The following is a 20,238-nucleotide window of genomic DNA, read 5'->3' on the forward strand; positions in this document are numbered from 1 at the left end:
TGGCGCAAGGGCAGGGCTCCCAGGTCTTCGCAGCCAGAGCACTGTATTGTGTTTCCTTACAGCTGGCGTACATCGGATACTTGATGCTCTTCAACTATATCGTGTTAGTGAAGATGGAGCGCTGGCCTTCCACCCAGGAATGGATCGTCATTTCCTATATTTTCACCCTGGGAATAGAAAAGATGAGAGAGGTAACTGCTTTCATAAAAGAGAACAGAGGAGAAAGACAGTGGTTAGTTACATCTGTGGATAGAGGGGATCATGGAACACTCGGGATCCAAGTTAAGCCAGAAACTATTTCTCTAACACTGCCACAGAAATAAAGGACTTGGCTTCCACAGCTGCTGACAGACCTGGGAGGCTTCAGTGTGTGTTTATAGGGTTGTCAGTCTATGCGTGCTTGGGATCTAGTCTATTTTCTGCTAGAGTTATCTCTTACCCCAAGAAACCCTCCAGTTGTCTTCAACACTGTTTACACCTCTCTTTCCTCGTCCTGATAAACATGACTTTAAAATTTTTTCTACTTTAAGAAAGTTTTTTTTAATCTTTAAATTTTCCACTTTTAACTCCCATTGCAACCCCTTACTCTGTGTCTCTTTGGACACAGTCCACCAATACCTATGATTCTGCAAATGCATTTCAGCAGCTCTAGGAGGAACTATGCTTTCATTCATTAATTTATTCCCTGGTTTATTCCTTCTCAACATTTATTATGTCCCTGCTGGGCACCAGCCTCTCTACCAGCCCTAAGTGAATTGAGCATATTTCTTGTCCTTCAGGTTGAGGATTTGGGTCCCTCTCTTCTCCCCCCAACGCCATCGCATAAAAGGAGCCATCAAAATGCCATCCTCCTGTGACTTGAAGTCAAAGCTAGCCTCGGGTCATCAGATTCAGAGCTATTAGAATAAATGTAGTCAAGCAATAATCCACCAGAGGGCTCTGCAACCCTGCCCAACAAGCTCCCAAAGCCCATTCCCAAGCCCACAGGGGAGGCAGGCTTGTAAGTTATAATGATTCCTCTGCATTTCTTACTCCCTGTCAAGTCTACTGCATTCTCGAGAGCTCTGGAACAACCCTACTTGCTGTACTACAGTGAGTAGGAAAATATATTGAGCTCCATAGAAAAAAGGATTCCTACAAACCCACAAATTCACCCTTGCCTTCATTACTAAGGTTAAAAGGGCCTTACTATCTTAGGGCTTAGCTCTAGAATGTTCTTCTCCAGAGAAAAAGTGGGATCATTTTTTTTAAAAAAGCAAACATGTATAAATATTTAGAGCCCTTCCTTGGGTTTTTTAACTGCTTTGGGGATATTTAAATTCTAACCAGCATGCCCCTATCCTGAGAGTACCATTTTATAAGGGACTGGATTTTTTTTTTTTTTTAAGTGGCTGCCTTTGCCTCATTCCAACTAGTTGTCTACTCTTAGGCTTTCCCATTCATAATGTCTTCCACTTCCTGACCACTGTTGTGCATTTCCCATTTGTAAACTGAAAACAGTAATAAATTCGCTTTGGTCTTTGTGTAGCTCTCTGAGAACTGAGGCCGCAACTGCTGAGGGCTCTGTTGCTGTGCAGCGCCAGCTCACTGGCTTTGTGATTTAAAGCCCAGATGCCTATTCCTTCCCCAGGACAAGCAGAAAAGGGAGAGACTTGAGCAGGGAGACTGGAATCTCTCCAGGGACTAGACTGGAAGAAGACAGGGAGCAGTCTGTACTCCACGGACTGTTCTGGAAGAGGCTGCCAAGCCGGCGGGCTGCCAGGAATCTCCAGGCTGGCTATCCATTTCTCCTGAGGCGGCATATAACAGCGGGGAGAGCAGGCTTTGGAGCCTGGGGTCAGCGGGGGGTCAACCAAGAGTCCTTGTTTCCGAGGAAGCAGTGGGGCGGGAGGCACTGACCACCTAAGTATCTGACCTTCCCTTCGGCCCAGTGAGGTTGCGCCCTGGCCCCTCACCCCACGTCCCTGAACCCATTAAGGACATGCTCAGGCGCCGAGCGTCTCGCCTGTTGCCTCCTCACAGCACGCGGGCCCTCCAGACCTCAGACGCAGGAGCCTGAAAACAGGCGAAAGTCTGTAGGCTTCCGGGCCTCCGGGGACATAGGCGGGCTCTGTGGTTTCTCCCGGGGCCCGCCCCTTCCGGCATACGTACTTCGCGCAGTCAGCCAAACAAGCCCGGTCATCACGTGATAGCGCGTAACTGCCCCCGGCTGCGGGTAGGCAGCTTCTCACGTGGGGCCTCCTCCCCGCGACTCGTGAGGGAGGTGGCGCGCTGTGAAGACATCTCCACTGCACAGGTATGGGAACCAAGACCCAGGAGGGATTGAGCAATTTTTCTGCGTCCCACAGCTAGAGAGGAGAGCTGGGTCTTAAACCCGACTGACCCGGCCCTAGGCCCACGGCTCTTTCCACTCCCCGCGAGGTTGCAAACTGAGACGCTCCCCGGATCCTTGGGATCCTAAGAGAGACCTCACCCCAGCCACTCTGCTTTTATCTCTTTTTACGTTGAGATTTCAGAAAAATACTTTAACTATTTAAAATACATATACATATATACTATAAACCTTAGGCGAGTGTGGGCAAAGGGTTAGAGAAACTCTAAGGCATTCCCCACCTCAGCACGTACGCTTGTGCACAGACAGGTTTTTTCCCCTAGTTAAGGTGGAGCCTGGGTGGGAAGCCATCAGGACAATAGCTGCTGCAGGAATTCTTCATGGGTAGGACAGTGGCTCCCAACCTGTGGTCACCAGCATGACCTGGGAGCTTTTAGAAATGTAAATCCTCAAGCCCCACACAGGCATACTGAAGCAGAAACTCCAGGGGTGGGGCCCAGGCAACTGTGTTTTCACCAGCCCTCCAGGTGATTCCGATGCATGCTAAGGGCTAGGGTTTAGGAATGAGGCACTAGAGGATGAAGAATGAGGCTGCCACGTGGCTCCTGGTATCTTGCTCAGCCTTCCAAGCCCCAGTCCTGACTCACTAAAACCTCCCTTCCTTAATGTTTCAGGCCAAGGCAAGTTATTAAAGGCACCGTGAGGATTCAAATAAATAGCTGTAGATTAGACCTGGCCCCAGTCTTTGCACTCCTCTCCTTTGAGAGGTCCTGAGTCGGGAAAGGGGTGGGTCATGGCTTGAAGAGGTGGAAGTCTCAGAGGCAAACACAAGTGATTCGTGAAGGTAGCCCTACTGTATAGCCTCAGCAGGTTCCTCACATCCTGTGGTGCAGAATGGGTGTCAACTCCTGCTATCCAACTGTTCATTTCATAGAGTGTGGAGCAGCAAAAAGCCCCTCTAGATTTAAGATAATTCAGAGTACCACCCAGCAGTTAAGATATACAAGGGAGTGGGGAATTGCTATGAGGTGTCTCTGCAACAATCAGTCAACACATATTTCTTGAGTGTCTGTTATGTAGCAGGGCCTGGGAAACAAAGGGTCTGTCCTCAGAGTTTACAGTTATAGATGAGAGGAGAGATGGATGGATGTTGAGAGGGATGCATGGATAGATGATAGCTAGCTAGCTAGACTGGCATGCGTACGTGTACGCACACGTATACGTGCATGCAGAAGATTTCCATATAGTGATAAAAATCTTCAAAAAATAGAGTAGGATAATGTATTAGTGGCTTGGGCGTGTGGAGACCACTGCAGGGAGGTGGTCAAGGAAGTTCTTCCTAAGAAGGGGAAATTTGAGTGGAGACCTTGAGTATAAGGAGAACCCAGACATGTAAAAATCTGGGAGAAGAAAATGCCCAACAAAAGGAACAAGTGCAAATGTCCTGAGTATAGAATGGATTTGTTATGCTTAAGAGCAAACCACTATGGCCTCAGGGTAGTGAACGGGAAGGATATGGTGGGATGTGAAATGAGGCCACCGTAAGGAGTTTGGATCTTTCTGTATTCGTAATGGAAGCCATCAGAAGGCTTAAATATTCAGTTATCACAATTTGCTTTAGTTTTGCTGTTGTTCATATGTCTCTCAAGTCTCTCTCTTTTTTAAATTGAGGTATAATTCACCAGTAAGAAAACGAACAACTCATAAGGGTACAGCTTGATGAGTTTTTACCTACCCATACAACTGTGTAATCACCACCCAGCTCACGGCTTAGGCTTTTAAAGGTCTTTCTGTGTGCTGCTCAGAGAATACATTGAGGCTGGTCAGGCAACAGCGGTGGCAGGGATACCAGTTAGAAGGCTGTTGCAATCATCTGGGCAATGTAATGGGGCTTAGGATAGAGTGGCAACAGTGAAGGTGGTGAGAAGTGGTTGGACTAGGTCGTATTTGGAAATATAGGTAATAGGACATGTTGATGCAGAGGATATGGGTATGAAAGAGGAATGAAGGAGTCCTCCTAAGTTAGTGGCCTGAGTAGCTCAATATGGTGATACCGTTTACTGAGATGAAGGAGGATTTTAGAGATTTGCAGGGTATTAGGAATCAATAATTTTATAGCAAAACCCTAATGCGTGTCTTAGAATTGTAAGGCATCCCAAAGGAACAAACTTAATTGCTTATATACAACTGAGCTAAGCTTAGGCCATCCAGATGAGTAGATACAGGTAGACAAAACAAGCTACTGATGTCAGCTAACAGACCAAGCACTTTGCAACTGGGCTGAAAATATAGACAGAAATCAAACCTAACCCCACTCTCTTTCCTGACTTTTAGATTTTGATGTCAGAGCCAGGGAAATTGCTACAAAAAGTAAAGGTGTGGCTGCAAGAGTACTGGAATGTCACAGACCTCATAGCCATCCTTCTGTTCTCTGTTGGAATGATCCTTCGTCTCCAAGACCAGCCCTTCAGGAGTGACGGGAGGGTCATCTATTGTGTGAACATCATTTATTGGTACATTCGTCTATTAGACATCTTCGGCGTGAACAAGTATTTGGGCCCATATGTAATGATGATTGGAAAAATGGTAAGCAGGGTCCTCTGATTCCATGTTACAAGTTCTCAGAGAAGGAGTGGTTATCATAGGAAGAGAGAAATAATTCATTTGGGTCTGCTGTCAATGTCTGAGATGGCCTTGGGGGTGTTTTATTTTTTAATTCCTTTTGAGTGTTCAGAAGTTTGATTACATCTATATATTATTAATACATAACTGGAGGATTAACTATCACTTACTCATTCACTTACTGACAGATATTTATAAACATCATCTATTTTGCGCCAGGCACCTGGGTAGGAGTTGGGTATATAAGGACACTCATTTAATAAGGTAGATGATGAGAGAAAGAGAGAAGTGATTACCATACAGTGTGAGACTGCTGTAACAAGAGTTGTGTATAAAATACCTCAGGAGCATAGAAAAGAGACGGTTGGTCAGGGAAGCCTTCACACAGAAGTTACATTTTATATCGGAGAAGGTATGGATCTCCACTGTAAATTTTTAACAGATTCCTTTTTTCTTAATGAAGTTCTAGAAAAACATCTTTCCCTACACAGAGGGGAAAAAAAACATAGTTTATTTGAGTTGAGTTAGGTTGAGTTTGAGTTGAACATTAAGTTCTGTCAATATATTTTGTGTTTTGTTACATTACTGGAGAATGATATCTGTTGAAAACTAGGTTCCAGAATGATGCTTCCACTTATCTTATTCTTTTAAAAAAAGAATCCCAAGTGCCAAGTTAATACGCTTCCCACATATGGCTGTGGACTTGTTCCGGTATTCCTGGACCATACACTAGTTTCCAGACTTTCTCCATAAAGACTGAGCCCTCACGGGACAGCATCGGTGTAACCCTGGGAAATGCACAAGTAAATCAGCCCCCTCTCCAAACTTACTAGAGGAAGAATCAGAGTCTGATGCTCAGTGCTTTTTATCAGTTACCCCACTTTTCTAAGTGTGTCCCCTTACTTAACCTTTACAGGGCATATATGGAAAAGCCAAGTACATCCATTTTACTATGGCAAACAGCTCTTACTGAAAAATCTCATTCCTAATGTCCTCCACTCCACTCCCATTGTATCAGCTCTTGAAACAGTTGAACAGTTGGTCCACAGATATCCTTCATCATTCTCACTCAGGTTTTACTATTTACATCATTACTGCTTACCTTTCAGTCAGCAAATCAATATTTATTATTATTTTGTGTGTGTGTATATATGTAACTCTACTAAAATGAGTCTTAAATAACAAAAACTCTTCCTACAAAAGCACTGGCAAACTCATACGAAGAGAGGGAGACTTTGAATCTAAAAGGAAAGGGTTATAATACCTTGAGCAATTTATTTAACCTCTTTGAGATGCAGTTTACTCATTTCCAAGTAGTAATAATAAATGCATATCTCTTCAGGTTGTGGTGATAGTTAGAAATAACACAGGTTAAGTGGTCAACAGTGTCTGGCTCACAGTAGGTAGTTGATAAATTATATCTGTTACCATTGTTAAAGTACAATGGAAAAAGGAAAAATCGGTGAGCATACTTATTTGCTCTATTCCTAATCCTTTTGTACAAAAGCTTGGTGTTTATAAAACCAGCATTGTTTAGGGAAAATATCACAAAGCCCACTCTAGAGTGGAAAAACTTGAATTCAATAAGCTTGAGTTACTTACCCAAAGCTGAATCCCAGTTCATTTGGGGGGTTTTTGAGTAGGAAACAAATGTGTATCTTACTGTATAACACTACCTCTTACATCATCTTTGTACTTTAGTAATGAATTTGAGATGGTGGTGAAAATTTCCACATCTAAAAGCAGAGTCTCCACTTAGTCTATAGAAGAGGTTTAGGAGAGAGGATCTGTTGGCTTTCCACACAATTTATGTATAAAAATGTGTAGATGTATGAATTTTCTGGACGGAGGGGACAGACATCTATGAGATTCTCAAATGTGAAATTCTCAAATATATTCTCAAATGGACCCAATGAAAGTGAAGAACTATAACAGCTGCAAAATTAAGCCAAGTTTTCTCATTCTTGACACTATTGCTATTTTGGACTAGATAATTCTTCGTTGGGGGGCGGGGGACTGTCCTGTGCATCATAGGATGTTTAGCAGCATCCCTGGCCTCTACCCACTGGGTGCCGGTAAAGTGTGTGCATGAGCGCACGCACACACACACACACTCACAACAACAAAAACATCTCCAGATATTGCTGTATGTCCCCTGTGGAGCAAATTGCCGTCTGTAGAGAACCAGTATATTAGGTGAATATATTATCTGATTGGTTGTTTTTCTTAATTGATCATTACCTTATCTTATTTCAATAAATAAAATTGGGAAAGACCCAAACAAGCCAGATATATTAGTTTTAAGAGGTTGAGTCACATTTAAATACTTGAAATAACTAGTCACACTAATGCAGTAAGATTATTTTCAAATTCATATCTATCTTTTTAATAATGGCATAATTATCCCCAGTTTTGATGAGAATGAAACCTTACCGTGGAGTGAGCAAGAGAGATTGTACTGCAGTTTTTCTACATTCTAACTTATTCTTGACTGATTAGTGAAGTCATTCATAAGTAGAAAATGAGTATATTTGGGGGCTTTGTTTGCTTTCGTGGGGCTTTTAAGATAATTAGTTCAGTAATAGAGTCACTGATCCAGAAGGTAGGTAAACTATGCCTATGGAAATTATCAGTGAGCTGGATGGACTGCCAGGATGGAAGCTTAACAAAATATGCCCAGATGTGTTTATACCGAAAGCCCCCAACATTAGAGAGCCCCTGTTAAGTACTAAACAGCCAAGTAACTCACTGTGCCCTGTGGTCTAGGGACTGCAGGCTGCTAAAGTACCTGGACTCAATACTGATCAAGTATGATTCCAATTAATCTTCAGATCCAGAATCACTTAATGGAATTCCAACCCCTTTTCTTCATATTCCACTTCTCAATGGGTCTCTAAGCCTAGCACTAAGCTCACTTATATAATGTGGAATAAAAACAACAATAATAGGTTTCATTTACTATGTGCCAAATACCATGTCAGACTTGTCAATCATCATTACAACCCCATGAAATAGGTTTTAGTATCTTCATTTCATAATTGAACAAACAAACTAGGCAAGGAACAAAGGAAGGATTCAGACTCCTATCTATCTGACTCCACAGCCTGACCTCCTTTCAATTCTAATAATAAACTTTTACTGAGAACTACCCACATCAAGTGTTTCACACATTATCTCATTTAATCCTTACAAAAATAATATGCATTATTATTATTATCCCCACTTTACAAATAAACAAGACCAAGCAACGTGCCCAAGATCACCTAGTTGTTTTTACTACCAGAGTCAAGGTGAAAACTCAGGTATTCTGACACCTGAGGACACATACTTAACCGCTATAGTATATACTCTCCTCTATAGAAACCAACCAAAGGATATTTGAAAGAATGAGACACAATCAGCTCTCTTCATATTGAACCAATTGGACAATTTAACTTTAAAAACAGAGGTAGCCAGGGCTTCCCTGGTGGCGCAGTGGTTGAGAATCCGCCTGCCAATGCAGGGGACACGGGTTTGATCCCTGGTCTGGGAAGATCCCACATGCCACGGAGCAACTAAGCCCGTGCACAACAACTACTGAGCCTGTGCTCTAAAGCCCATGAGCCACAACTACTGAGCCCGTGTGCTGCAACTACTGAAGCTCGCACACCTAGAGCCTGTGCTCCATGACAAGAGAAGCCACCGCAATGAGAAGCCCACGCATTGCAACGAAGAGTAGCCCCCGCTCACTGCAACTAGAAAAAGCCTGCACGCAGCAATGAAGACCCAACACAGCCAAAAATAAATAAATAAGTAAATTAAAAAATAAATAAAAAATAAAAACAGAGGTAGCCAGTCCCAGTTCTCGCTAATAATGTCCTGTTTCTGCAGTTCACTCCAACAGATATCAGTTTTTGTATGGAAGCTAAGACTCTTTTGAAATGTTGAAAGTTGAGTGTTTGGGAACAATGTTTCTTTGGTTGTTTTGACCCTTTGAATAGATATTACAATCAAGCTGAATGAAAACAGTCCTGAGAAAGTAGAACAGTTGCTGTATTTACTGGCTGAGTTTTCTTGGGTCAGACTAGTTCCTAAGTCTCATAAGTATACACCTTCCTCTCCCCACCCACCTTTTCATCAGTCTAAATAAATATAACATGAAGGACCCATTTGTGTTTTCTCACTAATAGAACTTTTTGTAAATAAATGATGAAAGAATTTTAGAGAGAGGTTGAGAAATAGACCCACATTCCCTATAAAACTGTTTCAGCACAGCTGGCTTGTTTACTTTTAAGAGAGTTCGGAGGCCACTAAGTTGTGAAAAGAATAATTAACCAGCATGTATTTTTAAGGACAGTGAACAAATACAAATGAACATCAAATTTTGAGAGATTCTTATTTAGTTTCAAAGTCAGACAATACTTGAGAGATTTTTAAGTTGCCTTGGAAGTTGATTAATTGGCCTAAAATGTATTGAGCCCCCAGTGTCCTAAGGCATACAGGAAGGCTGTAATGTTTTAATTCCAATAACTGGCACCATGACACGTATTCTTGCAAAATAAAATTTTAAAACTAATTTAAAGCCTTCATTACTATTGATAAAATTATCATCAGTCTTTCTTTGTGGATGGACATTCCTTCAGGAAATTTGGTATCCAAGGGAAGATAGTCTTTTGTATTAGGTGGTTTTATGTAAGGGATAGAAACCAATCTCCAACTAGCTTAAGCCCAGGAGGGGTAGATTGATTTACAGCAGGGCATGATGGAACTGGGCTTAAAAGCTACTGCAGCCAGGCCCCCAACTACCATCACAGCACACTCTTTCTCCCCGGAATAGCTGCTTCATTCACTCTGGTCAGTTTCTCTATTGGGAGACTCAGCCTCAGACACTCTGAATTCACATCATTACAGAGAGAGTAAGGGAGCTTCTCTCTCCTGCTTCAGTTAAAAAAAAAAAAAAATCCAAAGAAGGAATTCTGGTTGGCATGTCTGTGTCACATGCCTACCTCCTGTCACTGTTGCCAGAGGGCAAGGTACCATGATTAACCCAGCCTGGAAAAGACACCTACCTTTAGGGCCAAAGTGGGTGGGAACTGTTTCTGAAAGAAGGAGGCAGTGGGTTCTGGCCAGGCAAAATAATAGTTAGTACATCCTCATCTACTTTCGGTGATAAAAGGAAAGTAATTTGGCATGTGAGAAACAGATCCCAGATAACATGTATCATGAAAACAAGCAAAAAAGAAAGGAATAAAGAGGAACAAGAGATAACATTGTACTTGAATGGAGTCGAGAATTTTATAAACCTGTCGAGATGAAAATCCAACATTTCAGCAGCAAACACAGGAATGGGCCATTAGGCTACCTGATTCTAATGCCTACAAAAACACCCTCCATAACTGATAGGATGCACTGCAGAAGAAAGCACAGAAGAAGTGGTTCTCTGAGAGACTGGTTTGTGATAGAATACCATGCAATGAGGGAGGGGCCACAAGAATAAGATGGTATAAGGTGGATATTTGGGTTGTCCTAGCCTTGTTAACAAATGATTATTTTCTTGAGCTTTTCAGCTCTCCATAAGCCTTTCAGAATTTAGGGAATTTACAGCATTGCAATAGTTGTTGAAATAGTTCAACTATCTCAATTCCAGTTTTGCTAAGAAGAAAGAGACCCAGCAAGGGCATTTGCCTTTCCCAGGAGCAGAAAAAAAGTTAGTACTGCATTAATATAAAGACTCAAGCCTCTGTGTTATATGACTCTCATGCCTAGTCTTGACTAGGTCCCACAGAAAACAACGGAAGATGGAGGGGTTCCACTGTGCATGTGCTTTCTTTTTTTAAAAAATGATTTTTAAGTTACTGACAAGCTTGTATAGACATTGGCTTCAATAGACCAAGTGTTCTCTTACCTGAACACAGCTCCCTATGTCAACATCCCTTATCAGCAGTCTCAAAAGTGCACCTCCTTCAAAGGTTTCCTTCAATGTCAGCACCACAGGAATACTCAGTCATTCTGGTTTTCTTTTGTTTCTCCCTCTGCTTTCCCACCCTTCCAGATGATAGACATGATGTACTTTGTCATCATTATGCTGGTGGTGCTGATGAGTTTTGGGGTCGCCAGGCAAGCCATCCTGTTTCCCAACGAGGAGCCATCATGGAAATTGGCCAAGAACATCTTCTACATGCCCTATTGGATGATTTATGGGGAAGTGTTTGCAGACCAGATAGACCGTAAGCAAGTTTATGATTCTCATACACCAAAGTCAGGTATTTAACTTCATTTGGGTCATATCTTTTCCAAGTTTATTTGTTTGTTTTCAATAAATGGCTCAAGATAGAGGACTGATTCCTAGCTTGCTATCTTGGAGGAAAAAAAACAATTACAGAAGGTGAATATACAATTTTAGCCAAGTAGTCCTCAGGTGTTTTTTTCAGGTATGTCCTTTCTGTGACATCTGTTGTGCCAAATTTGATCAAGAATGAACCATTTAAAAAAGTCTAAATTCTTTGGGGATTCAAAATCCTAGGGCCATGTGTTGAATATTTCAATATTAGGAGTATATTATGTCACTACTCCCCACCCTACCCCAGCCCCCAGCCTTTAAAAAATAAATTCCTTGGGTTTGACTTCAGAACAAATAAACAATTCTCAATTTCGCCATCAGAATTCAAGAGGGCAAACATCTGCATGGTGTTTTCCTTGCACTGGAAACTATTCTCCAGCTCCTTTTCCCAGTGTCTTAAATTATGTGCTATTGAGACTCAAAAGAAGCTAGTATTCATTGCCTGAAAGTATGGGAAATGCCTTAGGTTATAAAATGAGTTGCTTGCTTGTAAATGCCAGAAAAAAAAATAGTATCTATATCATGAAGTGATTCATTGTGAGGAGCGCGTGCCAGCAGGCCCCCGATGTTTCATGCCCTAATAGATGCTGATTCTCTGTAATAAACACCCTTCTTGTATAGAGTTTGAAGATAGTTGTGTCCTAGGAGTCTGTTCCAGCATTTTATTTGGATCAAATGTCAGGGCACACCAGGCACTGGGAAATTATTTGGGAAGAAAGCATCAGGAAAGAAATATCTTTCAGTGTGGAGGAGTTGAATCCCAGGAGCAACCATTTCTCATTTTCCCTGAGGAGTTTAGCTCTAGAAATAACATCCTTCCAACATTGTTGAATTAACATTTTTCTAACATTTTTTGCTGACAGGCCAGCCATCTGAGCTCTGGACTATGGACATGGATTAGGATTATATAACTAGGTAGTATAGCTTATTAAGAACAGGAACAGAAACTAGTCAGCATCTCCCCCACCCCACCCCCTCCCTGCCAGTCCCAGGTAGGACTGAGACCAGGAAAGTAAGGACAAAGCACCAAAAAGTGTGAGTCCTACAGGCCTGTGAAGAGCATGTGTACACTGGCCACAGAACACACCAGTCTCTCATTTTCCCTTCCATGACGGGTTTTGAACAAATACTCTTTCCTTCTCACAGTGAGTTATCTGAGGCAAGAAGGTTTTTTGGAACACCTAATTGGAACAAATACTCATTTCATGAGACTTAGCCATCTCACTGAGCAAGAATTTTAACTCCATCTCCCAGTTGGAATATCTTTGACAATGTGCAGCCTTCACCAAGACAGCTTTCCAGGGACTGGGGAAAACTCTTTTGAATTCCTTTTTTCAAATGGTCCCTAAAGGCAAAGCAACACTTAAAAAGCCCACCTATGATCATTCTCCTCAGAGATTAAATGTACTATTTTTCCCCAAGAAATTGCTTTTCCACTTACATTATTTTACTTTTTCTATCTTTCCTTTCTTTCCCCAAATGAAATTAAGCCCCTATGGGTCTTTTGACAGTGCAACATTTTGGGATGGAAGAAGGAGGGAGGTGTAGGTGTACTTTATGAGTGGGATTCTGTCCGTCCGTCTACAAGTGGCCATTTATTGATGTTGTACTGTGAACCCAGCCTAGTGCAACAAACACCACCATCTGGCTGAATCAGAGGTTCTATTATTGTTATTTTAAAAGAAGGGCTGATTGTAGTTTAGAACTTGAAAAAACCCTGGAGATGGAAGTGCAGTGTTTTGTGTGAGTGAAGTATGAATAGAGATTTCCCACATTGTTAATTAGATCTGTGGTGCTCTTTGTGTGTGAGAATAAATTTCTACCCCATATCCCACATATCCCAGTATGTAGCCAACTCAGCCTTGGATGGATGTAACCTTCATGACACCCTTCCCCCCGACCACTTACCTTCCTTTTTGATATTCTGAAATTGGCTGCAATGGTGGCCACTGTTCTAAGCTAAATCAGCCAGTTTTCTGTCTAGAGTGTTAAAGAGTATTTGTCCTTTCTCAAATGGGTATAGGACGCTGCCCCAAAACCTGTCATTACACTTGGGCAAAGTCATTGAACATCCCTGTCCTCTAAATGATTTGGTCTTCATGTCATGGCACTGAGTGGGCCAAAGGGGGATTGGGTGATGGCCCTGCCCGGACATTCAGAACTGCCCTGGAGACCCAAGTACCGAGCTATTTGAGAAAGGTACAAATCGTTTATGCTGCCCTGCGGTGTCTTGCCTCCTTTCTGTGCCTTGTGCAGGTTGGTTTGTGAAGCATGTGTTCAGGCTGATTGGATCTCATATCCCCCTGGACCCACAGCCCTGCCCAGGGTCCACCAGCCCCATCGTGTGGATGTGCCCAGTGGGGACCTCTCCAAGTGCTGCCCATCCTCGCACACCTTCTCAGAGCAGCTCATTGCTAACATAACGCACGCGCTCCATGTCTAACTCTTCTTGTTTTTAGCTGCAAAATTGTCAAACCCATTTCATGTTTGCAGAAATAATCTTTCTTAATTAAGATGAGTGTATATGGCTGTATAATGGGGCCCTCGGGCTGGGTTACTAACATCTGTCTCACACCTCAGAAGGGAGGACAGCTTTAATGCCCTCACTTCTGGGAGGCAATATTACCCAACTACAGATTTTTAATATACATTCCATTTTTTTCTTGTAGTTAGTCCTAAACCCAGAGACTATCAATAAGGCCAAAAAAGCTAGAATGAGACTTCTAAGGTTACTTTCCAAATGTGCTTAAAGACTAAAAGCAAAAGGAAAAAAGAAAAAAAAAAAGAATGTAAATTTACAAAATGACATATACTTTGACCTCTAAGCCAAGTTGGGTTAACACAAACGATAATCCAGCCTTAATCTTAATTATCTGTAGAGGCTAAAGCATTTGCTTTGGTGTTGGGAGCAGAAGTGAGTGCAAGAATGTGTTTGGAAACAGCAGATAATGAAACTCAGGAAGAAACAGTGATGATCTGCTCTTCTAGACACTTTGCCTAACACTCTGATTAATGGATGGGAATTGAACCTGCTGTCATTGTCTGATTGGTGGGTTTCTGGTTTTTGTTTTTTCCACATAGCCCAAAATAATCTCAGGTATTTATGTTATATATACTAGCTCTCTAAGACCCAATCTCTGGGCTACCGTGAGGGGACTTGGGCTCCAGGTTGCTAAAAGCATTGCTACCGAATGATGATATCCTTCTGGGCATCTCATTAAATGACCCATGTTGCATGGCTTCTGAGAGCTGGTCAGGATCCCACTGGAGCCTGAGGGGAAAAAAGCCACTTCAGAGTAGAGGAACAGCAGAATAAATTTCCAGCACATTCATGCCAAGGCGGGGGCAAAGCTAAAATTAGATGGATTTTCGCCAGCTGAGAAATCTGGTTCTACGTTTTTGTGTGTGAGGTGCTTGGAAGTTCACCTCTGTTGGCAGAGAAAACGGGGTGTCTCTAGCTTCCTCGAGCCTCTGAATGAATGAGACTTCCCTTTATTTACAGGGCATCTTTGCGTTGCCTGCCATACACACAGATTCCCCAGGCTGTACCAGGGCAGGGGGAAAATGAATCATGCTACTGAATACATTAAATCAGCATCTAAATTTAGTCCTTTTTTCTGTCTCTCTTGAGTATTTTCACAAGTTTGGTTAGTAATGTGGAAGCAGAATGTCCAAAACTTACTTTCTACCATGACAACTTATTATTTAGCCGTTTCTATTCTCCCTAAATTAACTATCCAACCTACCTAATGCATGGATCACATTTTATTTCCCTTATTGCCTAGGGCCTTTCCATCTGAAATTAATAGGTTATCTGGAGTAAGAGGGATATTTGTGTTGTTGTTTGGTTTGATTTGGTTTTGCTCATTTGTTTATTTAGTACTGAAGTTTTGCGGTTCAAAAACTCTATAGGCTTGTTGTCTCTGTGATGTTGACTGGATTTAAAGTGTTGTTTTTGTCAGGAAACAAGGAGCATGCATGGGCATGTAAAGCTCAGACATGCTCCTGTATTACTTTTCTGTCTCAAATCATTTGTTGCTCACTTCAGGTGTGGAAATTAGGATAGTTCAAGGCCGGTCTCTAAAATATGCCTACTTATGGTGAAGCTTAGAACAGCAAGAACACAGAAGATGACTGTTGTTATGCATTTCAAGCCATAGACTCCAGTTCTGGAAACTCAGGGCTCTGCATCTGTTTGGTATTCAGGACTGACCTTCTCTAATGGATTCAGAGCACACTATGCCTGACAGCTGTGGCGTGGGGAGTGTTCCCTGACGAAGGAAAGTATTTTGGAAAAGACAAACTCGAGCCTGTGCCAACTTTTGGGAAAGGGGGTATTGTTTTGCTGGGTTTTGTTTTTGCAAATTGCTAAGGAAGTAAGCCAATATGAGGCACCACCCCCATTTTCTGTCCCTGAAAGTCAGCTTACACTCTAGAGAATCCCCACCCAACTTGTTTACTAATGCAACCTGAGGGTTAGCGGGCTTACAAACAGCAGAACTATCTGCAGACAGGCCGTTGTGATGATTCATTTCACTGTTGTAACCAACATTTGTTCCACTGTCATCATGCTGATTTTAGCCCTTGCTCACAGGTTAGGCTCCATTTTTAATTTGTTCATTTCTCAGTCAATGAATATTTATTTTGTTCCTACTATGAGCTGAACATCGAGGTACAGAGATGCATGTGACAGAGACTGTCTTCAAGGAATTTACAGTCCAGGAGCGACAGACTGACGTGGTCCATATATGTGGAGATGGAGCCCCAGAAAGAAAGTAGTCAGTTCTTCCTGGGGTGAAAGGAGGAGCACAGTAGATGAAGCCTTGCAAAGAGTGGGAAGGTTGAGCTGAGCCCTGAAATTTAAGTAGATATTTGCTAGACAGATGGGAGCAGGGGGGGTGTGAAGGAGAAGAATGACATTCCAAACCGAGACTTAGCATGGAAAGTTCCAGGCACAGCAGGTAGTTTAATATGGCTGACTGCAGGGTGAGAGGCAGGAGGCAGGAAGCAGGACAGATGGGTCTGAAGAGAGACAGGAGTATAGATCTTAGCGGAGTTATCCTCCCTGCTCAGAGTAGTACCATGATATGATATATGTTTTAGTTGGAGCTATCAAGCAAAATGTAAAGGGTCCATAAAAGGGATGGAGATGGAAGGTGGGAGGACATTAGCTAATGCGGTAGCAGTTGGGATGGAGAAGATAGGCAGCATAAAACTTCAGGAAGGTAAAGTCAGAAGGACCTGGATGGAAGTCAGATGGTGCAGAAGGTGGGAGTGCGGGAAGTGGAAGAGGATTTAAGATGGAGGAGATGAAGTTCACTCCAAGGTTTCTGGCTCAGTCTAAACAGTGCTGTCATCTACTGAGATAGAGGAGCAGGAAGGATGAACTGTGGGGGGAAGGGGACTTGTTCACTTGGGCTTGGATGGAGCTTGACGTTTCCATTGGAATTCCAAAAAAATTATGAAGAAGACTATTTTGTATATAGAACTCTGGAGCTAAGTAGAAAAAGCTGGACTGGAGATACAGATTTGGGGTTCAAGAATATTACCACCAGTCAAAGCCATGGGAGTGGGTGAGCTTCCCAGAGAGCACAAGTAGAGAGAGAAGAGAAGGCCAGAGCAGAACACTGAGAATGGAGGAGTCAGCAGTATCAAATGCAAGAGAAGAGTGCAGCTAGGTGAATATTTGAAAGAGTCCATTCAGTTTGACCTTTAGAAAGTCACTGGTGACTTTGGCCAGAGAATTTGCATTTCAGTGGGGAGTGCAAAAATCAATTACAGTGATTTAAGAGTAAATGAGTAGCAAGGCAAAGCATTTACCAGGGAAAAGGGAGGGAGAGAAGTGTTGTATATGTATGGCCTGGGGGTGTCCATGCAGTGAGGCTTGGAAAAGAAGAGTATTGTTTTGTAATCACCCCTCAGGAAAGTCACTGACCCATACATATCAAAGAATTGCTTAGGGCTGCCTCTTTGCATAGTTAGGTTGTCTGTTTTCTCAGTCAAGACTCAGCAGCCCAGATCAGGAAAGACAAATAGTTCGATTAAGTCAAGATTGAAGATTTGTTGTGCCATTACGGCAGAAAGAAAGGGGCCTAGGGATTTTGAAGAGGCTTGCAAGGGTTCTTAAAGTTATGCATTATAAGGTCTAGGATGGAGGATGAAGAAAATAAAGGTACAATGTTGGTAAGTACCTAGGAGGAAAAAAGAATAATCAAAGGACTAGAATTCTAACCTGAACACCAAGGGCACTGGGGACTAAGGATCCTGAGAGTAGTGATGATAACATGCTGTGGTCAGAGAATGGTAGACGGGCATTCAAAATGGAGAGGTGGAACAATTTAGGATAATGATAAGGTCCAGGAGTGGCTATAAGAATGGGTTCTAGGATATGCTGGAATCAGGGTCCCACATCGTGAAGCTAGGTTCTTCTGTGTTTGTCACTTACCGATATTGAAGTGTCCATGATAATGACAAGAGAGGGGGTGGACGGGAAGACTGAGCGGGATGATCTGAAACCCAAAGGAGAAAGGGCTTTTTGCACAGCAGTGAACAACAGTGGTCTAGAAGAGGCAAAGAGTGTCAGCGAGAATGCACACGTTACTTATGGGAACCACACTGGCAGATGAGCGGAAATGTGGGATTTCCATTTGAGAAGGTTACAGGGAGGTGGTGTCTTCCTACAAAATGGGTTTAGCTAAGCCAAGAATATGGGGCATTGCTCTTACGATAAGTGTAAGAAAGCAGAGGAGTTTGTGTTCAGTGGTAAGCGTTTTCCAGAAGGCTCTGGGGAAAGGGAGGAAAGGGAGAAATGGGAAAATTCAGTGGGCAGAAAGCACAACATCACATGAGGACAGTAGCATAAGGCAGGATAGTTAACCAGGGGAGTTTGCATTGCAGATATAGAGGATCATAGGTAAGAAAGGTATGGTGGGAATAACTTTTCCTTAGTTTTGAGGCAGCTGGAGACTGGAGCCCTAGTAGCGTAAGAGGCCAGATGAGGCTGATGAGATCTAGGTCTCAGAGGCAGACTAGAGTGGCCATTGCTCAGGCTTCCAAGATTGTGTTGGGGACAGATTGCTCTGGTGCCTGAGGAATGGGTGTGGCTCCCAGATCACAGATGGAGAGGCTGCCAGAAAATCAACTTTATTTTTTATTATAATTCTGCTTATTTCTCTTTTGAACACCTACCCCTTATGCTGGGGGAGAATCATGACCTCAGGCTCAGCCCTCTCTACCTTCCCTGAGGTGGGTTAATGTTGGGGGTGGGAGCACGTTGTAGTTTTGAGTAATCTGTCCACACAGTTTGCTGCTAAAATGTCCATTATGCCTGTCAGTGTGACCCTCCAAGTGTAGCTGACTTATGAGGTCTCCCCACAGTCCCAAATCCTAGACAGTTGCTCCCTCTGGGGTCCTGCTACCCACAAAAGAACTGCCAGGAAAACCACGCAGCCTGCGCCCACAGAGCACATGCAAGCTGGCGTTCACTCCCAGACACCCTCACACATACACACAGACACACATTTCTTTCCTCTCCCCTCCAGTCTTGCTCCCGCCAGCGTAATTTCATCTATTCCCCAAATTCCTCTCTCTGTTACCCCTTCTACAAATGCTTGAAAGTCCTGAGAGCTGGTACATCCGGACCACAGAAGCAGCCAGAGACTCAAAGGCTGTCTCTGGGTTGTGCCTTGTAACCCCTCCTTCCCTGATACAGAGCCATTACCTGCTTGCAAAACAAGCGGGAAATGTGAATGAGTATTTCATAATGCTATCCCACCACACTGATTTAACCATCTTGTAAGTAAAAACAGGATGCCCCAAATAAAAATAAACTTATTGGCGCCAGGCATGCTAGATGTAATCTCTGTGTTTCAAAGGAAATGTGTAGGAATCATAATAAATCATCTCATGGTGTTGCTGCAGGGATTTCCTAAAGTCTCAGAATGGTAGTAGGTCTTGCAAGTTCTTCTAGAATAGCCCTGTCCAGTAGAATCTTCTGTGATGGTGGAACTGATCTAGTCCTGCACTTTTAGTCACACGTGGCTAGCAGGCCCTTGAAATGTGGCCGGTGTGAATGAGAAACTGAATTTTTGTTTAATTTTAATTAATTGAAGTTTTAATTTAAAGGGCTGCACATTGCTAATTGCTACCCTATGGGACAGCTCAGTTCTAGTATATAAAAATCCTTCAGAACAGCAGCTCTGTGAGAGCTGGAAACACATCTGCCTTGTTCCCTACTGTAGCCTCAGCATCTCAAACTGTCTGGCACAAAGTAGGTGCTCAGAAAATAGTTGGTGCATGAAATAAACCCCTTGACGTAAGGAATAGAAAGAAAGTAAGGTTGTTACCTGCTTTAGATAATTTAAAAAAAGATTTCAATGATACATATAAAGGAATTTGAAAATTTTCAATTGAGAGGATGAAAAGTTTATTATAAAGGAATTTAAAATTTGGGTTAAGTTAAATGTAGTGATCATGGATTCATACTTCAAACACACACACACAGAGAAAAGTGAACTCAAATGGGATCCTAGAGTTGATAACTTCCTGCAGTTTAGCTGAATTTGTATTCAAGAAAAGAATTACAGCCACATTCAAGAAATATTTATTGAACAAGTCATCATTCTAGACTCTGTGCAGAGATTGATTGTTGGGTAGCTAGAAGAGAGGAAGGAAGAGAGGGAGAGAAGGGAGGAGGGATGGAGGGAGGGAGAGAGGAAGGAAAAGAAGGGAGGGAGGGAGGGTAGGCATTTGGTTGTTGAGGGCAGCTGAGGAAGGAAGAGAGAGCTGTGTGAGCCCAGCAGTGGGGCTGGATGAGACCCAGAGAGCCCTGCCAGCTCCACATTGTGCCACACTGGAGGTGGTTGCTATGCATCCTGTAACTACGGGCCTTTCCACAAGCACAGTGTCCTGACCAAACGCAACGAGGCAGATGGCTGATTTCCACTCAAAGCAGAGCAGAGTACAT

At 42.8% G+C, this 20,238-nt stretch overlaps 1 protein-coding gene across 22 annotated transcripts in view; it reads left to right on the forward strand.

The window, feature by feature from the left end:
• Positions 1-20,238, forward strand: part of TRPM3 (transient receptor potential cation channel subfamily M member 3) — a gene marked incomplete at its 5' end in the record, with an annotated part of 803,286 nt that overhangs the window by 738,100 nt on the left and 44,948 nt on the right. For 18 of the 22 annotated variants that reach the window (XM_082843093.1, XM_082843094.1, XM_082843098.1 and 15 more), the window contains 3 exons: positions 63-191; positions 4,667-4,918; positions 10,986-11,160. In XM_082843093.1, the coding sequence (XP_082699219.1) occupies positions 63-191; positions 4,667-4,918; positions 10,986-11,160 (556 nt within the window). Of the gene's footprint in view, positions 1-62; positions 192-2,218; positions 2,297-4,666; positions 4,919-10,985; positions 11,197-20,238 lie in introns of those variants that run through there. The other 4 variants (XM_082843110.1, XM_082843113.1, XM_082843112.1 and 1 more) reach the window with 2 other exon arrangements.

The sequence above is a fragment of the Leucopleurus acutus genome, assembly GCF_964270905.1.
Source record: "Leucopleurus acutus genome assembly, chromosome: 7".
Classification (NCBI taxonomy): Eukaryota; Metazoa; Chordata; class Mammalia; order Artiodactyla; family Delphinidae; genus Leucopleurus; species Leucopleurus acutus.